At 36.6% G+C, this 8,650-nt stretch overlaps 1 protein-coding gene across 3 annotated transcripts in view; it reads left to right on the top strand.

The window, feature by feature from the left end:
• Positions 1-1,799: 1,799 nt before the first annotated feature.
• The window catches only part of LOC110098101 (protein SHOOT GRAVITROPISM 6), a gene marked incomplete at its 3' end in the record, with an annotated part of 98,186 nt that continues 91,335 nt past the window's right edge, over positions 1,800-8,650 (top strand). For all 3 annotated transcript variants that reach the window (XM_028692243.1, XM_028692244.1, XM_028692242.1), the window contains 5 exon segments: positions 1,800-1,998; positions 2,091-2,181; positions 2,267-2,321; positions 2,404-2,535; positions 7,100-7,171. In XM_028692243.1, coding sequence (XP_028548076.1) covers positions 1,965-1,998; positions 2,091-2,181; positions 2,267-2,321; positions 2,404-2,535; positions 7,100-7,171 — 384 coding nt within the window.

The following is an 8,650-nucleotide window of genomic DNA, read 5'->3' as shown; positions in this document are numbered from 1 at the left end:
ATCGAAACCATTAGAATCGAAGGTAATAGTAACTGCATTTTCTTTGGTGAGTTTAGATATGGAAAGCAGGTTATGAGTTAATGCAGGAACATGGAGAAGGTGACAGAGACGAAGCTTACGCGGCGTATTAGGTAACGGTAGCAAACCTTGGCCGAAGTTATGTATGGGAACGGTGGATCCATTTGTTGTTGAGACAGAATCTTGACAATGGTACACGGTTGGATGCTGTATTGTTGTGTTGTCTGCGGTCATATGTGCAGTAGCACCGGAGTCGACGACCCATGTTTGGGTGTTGTCCGGTACATTTTGAGCAAGAAGTGTCCGAGAACCTGAATTGGTGTTGTTGGAGGGTGTGTAGTTGAGGTTGCAGCGGTGCCAACAGTGAATGGCACTGTGGCCGAGCTTGCCACATATTTGACATGTGGGGCAGGTGCCGGAGTTAGACGGAGGCAGAGTTGTTTGATCCGGATAGAGGAAAGGTTTACCCGAGTTGTTGCGAGGTTTCTGATTCCGTTTGGCGAACTTGTTGCGATTTTGGCCGGAGTTGGTCGTGTAGTAGGCAGCGGTGGAGGAGGGCTGATATTTCTTGAGATCTTGATTGACATGTATTTCTTCGCTGCAGAGGAGGGAGTAGAGGGCATCCAGATCTGCCGGTTGGGAGGAGGAGCGAATGTATGTCTTGATTGAATTGTAGCTGGCTGGTAGACCGTTGAGAGTGTGAAGAACGATATCCTCGGGGGTCAATAGTGGAGCCGGATGCGGCAATGGTGTCCACTATGTTCTTGATTTGGGACAAGTATTGCTGCATCGTGAGAGTGTTCATTTGAACGTGATGTAGCTCGTTCTTGAGCTGAATGATGCGAGAACGGCTAGAAGATTGAAGTCTCCGTTCAAGAACGGTCCAGACCTCGTGCGCGGTGGAGGAGGTAATGACATAGGGGAGGATGATGGTAGAAATGGTGGAGAATAAGGCAGAGATTAGATTACTGTCGATGAGTCGCCATTGGGCATATTCTGCGGTGGTGTGATCCGGTGGCGGGAGGGTAGTACCGGTGAGGTGATTGGCATAACCATTTGCTGAAAGGTGTTGAAAGATTTGTGATCTCCAGAGAGCATAGTTGTCCGAAGTGAGGGAGTAGGACATCAAGTTCTTGATGTTGGAGATGATGAATTTGAGAGTGGGGGGTAGAACAAGTTCAGTGGTAGCCGTGGGAGTTACGGTGGAGGTGGGAGGGAGAGAGGAAGATGCTTCTTGGTCTGCCATCCTGGCGCGCTGATACCATGTAGGAAAAGACACAAGAAGGGAAGTAGAAAGTAACAAGCTGAATCTAAAAGGAGTATTGTATTATTACTTAATGTTTTAGAGAAGATACAAGTTATATATATATGAACTGAGATAGCTGCAGACGTAAACCACGGATGTGGGACAAACCAACTTATGTTACGTCCTTACAATTTCAACCGAAAGATGGAAAGCGTGATGTCGCAATGCCGCCTGCCCTCTCGCCATGGTGCCCCAAGTGAAAATTTTCTGATTTTCAAATCATGTACACCACAAGCCCTTGCTTTAGAATAAATTCACACATTCACATACATGCAAATATTTCTCAAACACATGCAAGGGGTGTTAAATGCGTTGTTTATTTTTTATTTATACAGATTTTTACATGATAATATTACTTGAAAGTTTTATTTTGATATTACTATAAATTGATGATATTTTTATTTTTAATTTTTTTTTTGTGAATAACAAATTCTTTAAAATGACCTGATTGAATCGTGAACCTTCCTTCACAAACTTGCTTGTAATTAAAAATTAGGGAGCTGGCTACTCGTCTGTCACCCCTCTTCCCTCCTTGATGAGCTGTCACCGCTCACTCCAGTCCGGCTCCCCTCCCTTTCCGATTCCCATTCCATTCCATCAATAACTCCCTCATCTGCCATCGTGAAACTTCTCGCCTGCCATGGCCACCGCCTCTTTTCCTGTTCCCGCTCCAGGTATTTCTTCCATTCCCTTCCCTGGTTGAGTCCTGCTTCTTCTCTCTTGTTTTCATTACGCGAGTGTCTTCTCTTACATCTCTCGTGTTCAGAGGCCGTGCTTGTGCTCGTCTCGTCGCTCGCCGACGAATCATCGATTGTTCGCGATGCCTCAGTCGCCGCTCTCAAGGAAATCGCACCATTGTAATGCTCCGCACTCTTCATGAAATACCTATATCAATTGCTTTTTCAATGTTCGTCGTCTGATCCTGTGAAATGGACCGCGCAGGAATCCTCTTACCGTCCTCGACTGCTGCTGCGCTGTATTCAGAGGTGCACGCCGGGTAATTGTTATGGTTTTTAATCTTTTGTTTCGCCCTGCTTTGCTCGGTTTCTATCTTAATCTTGCATGGCATGCTGTTGCAGCGGTTTGCAAACATGGCCGGTGTGTTTACAGTGATGGCTTGTGCGGCGCGTGCCATGGATAAGAGAGACGCGGATCCCGCTCTAATGACAAAGCTCGCAAAGATTGCAACGACTGAGATAATTACATCAAAGGTACTGTTTATGCTTATTTCCCATCTTGTCGAATTTAAGTTTATAATGCTTCTTTAGCGTAATAGAAACCGATTTCTTTTGACAATCTGAAGCTAGCATGTCAAACTGGCTTATTTCTCTGTGGAGCGTAGTTCCATCTCATATTAATACAGTGTTGAAATCATTTATCCCTTAAAAGTTACCTTTTCATAGTGTTTACTTGAGGTAACTAATCAATCTACTTTGTCTTGCCTATTAATGTTTTTATAGCTATGAGATTTATTTGAGTTATGTTGTTGTAAATATTTTAGGTGAAATCCAATGACTAAAATCGAAGTCTAATGATTTTAGAAAAATAATTTTAACTCATCAGTAATTAAAGATAAGGGGCTGTTGTTTGCTTCGGCAATAATGACATTAAACTTGTGAGTCATGTAATGAAGCTACTAGAGGGGGAAATGGAATAAAGGCCTTGAAGAATCTTATTAATATTAAATAATCAAATTGGTTTCATCCAATAAGCATCAATTATGGAAAATAATGTTGTGCTTAGGTAATTAATTACAAGTACTCAGCTAGGGAACACTCTTCTTATAACTTTTATTGACCTTGGCATATGATTGAGCACTTGAACAATTAGTTTATTGGGCATAAAATAGAAAAAACTCTGTACCAATAACATAATGAGGTTATTAATAATGTTTATGAGTAGGAAGTCCTATTTATATAGATTAAGGATTGAAATACTAAATCCATCTACGAGATGTGGAACTAAGTAATTAATGTTCATCCGGTGGACACATCACAAAATTAAATTTAAAAAATTTAAAGTCATGTTAATCCATCTACTAGACTAGGGGCAACTTTATGCTACTTTCTAAAGTATTTTAGGCTAGCTACATGGTAAAAAACTCATAAGCCAATTGGAAACCCTTGTTTATAATCAAATAGAATTGCTCATGATAGCAACAATTCCTCTCAGCTCACAAATCTAAGGTTCGAGCTATTTCTTTGATTCAATAAGCTCTACTTGCATAATCAACAAATAAATCTTAAACAAAATATATATAAAAGACAAATTGAACATCGAATCCCTGTCCAACAAACTCAAAGGATGACTTGGCAAACTGTCTTAGCTCTGAAACTAAAGGTCTAAGTTGCCTTGGTAATTCAGCAAGATTCAACCATCCAATTGACATACACATTTGATGGTTTAGTAAGCTTAATGATCAACATATGCCTTTGCTAGTTTAATAAGCCTAAAGGGCAAATTGGCACCCTTAGCTCTTAAGCCTAAGTTTCAAATTTAATCATCAATTCAATCTCTAATATATATATATATATATATATATATTGCGTACTAAATATGATGGGGACATCAGATCATCATGGAGAGTTTACCAGCCACGTGGCCGCCGATCTACGGCTACGATCGAGTCGTTATATTTTTGAGTCGATGTATTTTGTTTTCATGCATTTTATTATTTGCTTATGAGTATTTATTTTATTTCCCTTTATACCCCTTTCTATGAGAATGGTCATGTGTAAGCCTAAGAGCCCTGACTTATCTTGAAAATGTCAAAGCTTGGAGCATGTTAATTAGCCTACGCAAGTCACATCTTTATTTGTTTAATTGACGTTGAGAACTGCTAATAATTTTAAGCCAAAATTATTCGAATCAAAGAATTGTGCAATGTTTAAAATGAAGCCATAAACATGTCACCTAAGTAGTCCTGCATCAAAATATTTTACATCTTGATATGATTTTGAAAACCAAGACACATTACCTAGCATCTATGATGCACATATATGGACATGACGACACAAATACGACATGCTATGACACAGACATGAGACATATCAATTATTGAAATATAGGACACCTACACGATATCATAATTATTATAAAAATGATATAGAAATTGAATAAGTAAAATATTAAGAATAATTGAGAAATAATAAGTCATTTAACTATGATTTATGCTTAAAATGATTGATATTAGGATGTCGAGAGTCCACTATCGATGTCATGTGTAAGACATAGAGAGGAGAGACTGTAATGCTATCGAAAGTTGGGCATCAATATTGTGCAATGGGCATCTGTCATTTATGTCGAGATGACGCCAGACAAAGATGCAATGTCGAGATGGCATGGGGGGTGATTGTGGGTGCAGAAATCATTGTTGTCGAGAGTCAATGCCAAGTAGTCAGACTTTGATGTTGAGATGATTTTGAAATATTAATGTTGTGATGACGTCAGATGTTGATGCTGAGGTGGTGTCAAAAGTTGATGTTGAGGTGGCGTTTGGCGTTATTGTGAAACTATAGTTGTGACCTACTAGAAATAAATGAAAATGAGAATAATCGAGGAATGTTGTATTATGTGGACTATTGATTTGGGGCTGTGGAGAAGAAATAAAAAAATAGTTTTTATTTGTTTAATAAATAAAAAGTTGAAATTCAAATTTTTTTTCCAAAAAATATTTAAATACATTTGTCCAATTTTTTTTTATATTTTTTTAATCGGACACGCGTTTGGCATGTTTGAAACATTTTAGAGGCGTGTAAGATGCATATAGTGTCCAATACATGTTGGGCACTGTATACTTCTTTGAGGAGAAATGTCATTGCATCATAATTTGGCTTAAAAAGTCCAATTTTTAGCTAATCAAACCCAAACTGCACTTATACGAATTATATTAAAATCTTACATACATGAATGTTGACTATAAAAATGTTTATTTATTTTGTTCAAATTCAGTTATTGATGATTCCATTCTTCACAGTGCACTCGATAGATAGTCATTATTCATTAGTGATGTAGGCAGGGGGGGGGGTCAAAACAAGTTGAGTTGAAATTTTTGTAAGTTATTCTAAAGTCAACTCATTAATGAGCCTCTTCTACTTATTTCAGCTCATAAATTATCATTATTTGGTTCATTTTCCCTTTGTCTTTGGCTCTTTGATTTTCTCCTCTATTGGCCCTTGGTTCTTCCCCCCTTGGCTGCCTTTTCCTTTCCCTTTCTTTGCGCCTCCTTGGTTTCTTCCTTGGCTGTTTTCCCGTGGCTGCCTCTACCCGGTTTCAGTGCTGCCTTTTTGGGCTGATTTCCTGGCTGTTTTACCCGGTTCCTGTGCTTTCTTTTTGGTTGCTTCCCTGGCTGTTTTACCCGATTCTTGTGCTGCCATTTTGGTGCTGTTCCACTTCCCCAGGCTGTTGTTCCGTGGCTGCTTTTTCCCTGGTTTTTGGGAGTTGTTTTGGAATAAATTATAGCCTATTTTGTGGCTCTTTGGGTGCTGTTTTTGGACAGCCCCTTGGCCTTCATATCCCCTGTTTAAATTGGTTTAAATGAAATGTTATGGTGGCTGTTTGGCTGCCCTTTTCTCCTATATATAGGAGATGTTTTGTAATGCAAAAGAGAGTGATATAATGTGATTTTTGGGAGCCTAAACCTATGGGTTTCGTCGTGGAAAAGCTTGAGAGCTTGTTCCACCTCTTCCTCTTCTTCTAGGAAAGCTTGTGAGCTTCTCCTCCATTTCGTCTCGGCTTCTAATCTACTTTTTCTATCCGCAAGTCCTACGCCACTTGTATCCTTCTTCTCAAAGAAATTGAAAGGCAAGTTTAGGTTTTTATTATATAAGTTTGTTTGTGTTGTTTGTAAGCGTCAAAGTTTGTAAGTCATTTTATATTATAAAAGTGAAGTCGTTTTTGTTTTAAATGTCATATTTTGTCTATTTTGGGGCATTTCATGTATTTTTCTTTTATCCTAGGAAGTGTGATCTTTTTGCAAGCAAAAATTAGATTTTTTTCTAATTTCTTGCTTGCATCAATTAGTTTACTATTATTGAATATCGATAACCTGTGTGTTTCTTTTGAGTTGTGGCTATATCCTTAAAATGCATACGCAGTTTATATTGCTATTTGTTTTCTCTTTAATTGTATGTATTTAAATTTTAATAATTGAGGTTGATAAATATTTAAATCCGTTTTAAGTAAGATGACTAAACAATAATTTACTATTTCCTATTTCTTCTTGATATTCAATTTTTTTTTAATAACTCGTCTATAGTTGTTTGTCCAATGTGGATTTGCATAAATGTCTAAAGGAATTAGAAAAGCTAGGGATGAGTTAACATGAAGTAAAAATGTATCATGCTCGTAGTTATTCCTTAGGACCCTTACAAAGAGTTTTGATGGAATGTGCATCGTGACCAATTGAAATAAGACTTACCAGCAAGTTAGATCTGGGTTTCTGTTTGAAATTTTTTTTTGAAAAGCTTTCCTTATGAGGTTGAATTTTTCACATCAATTCTGTTATGGTTTGTACTCTCGACTGTGAAACTTTAATGCTGATGGCTGCACATTTAGAAATTATTCTCTACTTGTCATGATTTAGTTGCACTTCATTTATCTTACATATTTCACCAAAAGTATGATAATCTGATTATTTGCTCCGTTATTTTTGTCATCTTTGAGTGCTTAAGGATGGTTGCCATTGGTTAGGAATAAGCAACTCTTTATTCTTCCGGTAATATTTATGCAGTTGATATCATGCTTTTTAACTGAGTTATCTTTTATCTTGTCCAGGAGCTGAATGCTGAGTGGCAAAGAGCTGCAGCTAGTTTACTTGTTTCGATAGGATCCCATGTGCCTGATTTGGTAATTACAATAGAAACTTATAACCTTTGATGGGCGAAATGTAGCTCGACTTTTTCTGCGATGATATATTGCTTGGTTGTCTCTTGATCTTTGATGATTCATAAGAACTAAAATGGAGTATTTTTTTGAGTAATTCTATAGTAACATCATCACGCTGTATTTTTGAATTTTTACTAACTTGAGGTAGAAACTTAGATTTAGGTTCCATTTGGTAATGTTTTCTGTTGCTGGATATGCTTTTCAGAACATAAGCAATTTTAGGTGTGGTAAAGGGGCATATCAGCTGCGAGTAAAAAGCTGAAATTAACTTTTTAGAATGATGGATTGGGCTAACATTTAAATAAAGTGTTTTTTTATGTCAGGTTCTCTATTTTTATTACAAAAATGCCCTGATTGACTTCCTAATAATGGTTTATTTAAGATGTAGTTATTAAATTAGACTAACTAAAGGATCTTTTGAAGATTCATGAGGCTGATTAGTTTTGTATTGAACAACATTTTAATATTTATTAAAATAATTAAATAGACTAATTGGGCTAAAATATGTCATGTTAGTTAGCATTAGTTAATACTTAGACTGATTTTTTAATTTGATGAATGGTTATGTTATTAAGGTATTCTAATTTATCATAAATTAATTGATTATTAAATTTAATTAAATAGTTCATTTGGTATTTATCAATGAATAGGATGTTGAAATAGCAGTATTTATCAGCTAATTTTTTACTGTGTAGTTATTAGTCTAATAAGGAAATATAATTAGTCATATATTAATCCATAAAAAATTAAAGAGTCTAAGAGTTAATTTCATAATGCACTAATCCTTTTTATGTCCTGCTTTTGCTTAGTTGAACATCAAAAATAATTTTGTGGCATTTGGTTTAATTTCCACGAGGAAAAGTTAAACACTTGCTATATGCAAGCTGAAAAGCAACTTTCTTAGATTGGTGCTTTAGATGGTTTCTTAGCTATGTTGCACCGATACATCTATTTATGAAGGCGTGTTGTATCCGATACACCGGTATGCCGATACGCGTCCAATACGGCACCGATACGTGTCGGATACGGCTTTGTCGTATCCAATAAAAATACTATTTAATTTCAAAAGGACACGTGTATCCGATACGCATGTCTGTTGAAAAAAAAAATGAAAAAAAACCCGTTGTATTTACTTCCGCGTCTGCAAGTGAGGTTCTCTCATTTTTGAGATGGATTTGAGTCTCTTGATGACATGAGAATATTAGAAATTGCTAATCTTTCACTTGATGAGCCTGAATTAGAAGCTATAATATTTATTGAAGATGATATAGAAGTTCAAAGACAAACCACTGAATAAACTAATCATATCATTCCTTCTATTGAATAGTTGAAACTTCATGTACTAGACAATTTATGTTTATGCTTTTGTTGTTGTACTAGACATTTAATGCTTACTTTTATTTTGATATTATAATCTACAAGGCTACAAATGATGTTACT

The sequence above is a fragment of the Dendrobium catenatum genome, unplaced genomic scaffold (assembly GCF_001605985.2).
Source record: "Dendrobium catenatum unplaced genomic scaffold, ASM160598v2 original_scaffold_153000, whole genome shotgun sequence".
Lineage (NCBI taxonomy): Eukaryota > Viridiplantae > Streptophyta > Magnoliopsida > Asparagales > Orchidaceae > Dendrobium > Dendrobium catenatum.
The sequence above is the reverse complement of the archived record's forward strand: the minus strand, read 5'-3'. Positions and strand labels throughout refer to the sequence as shown.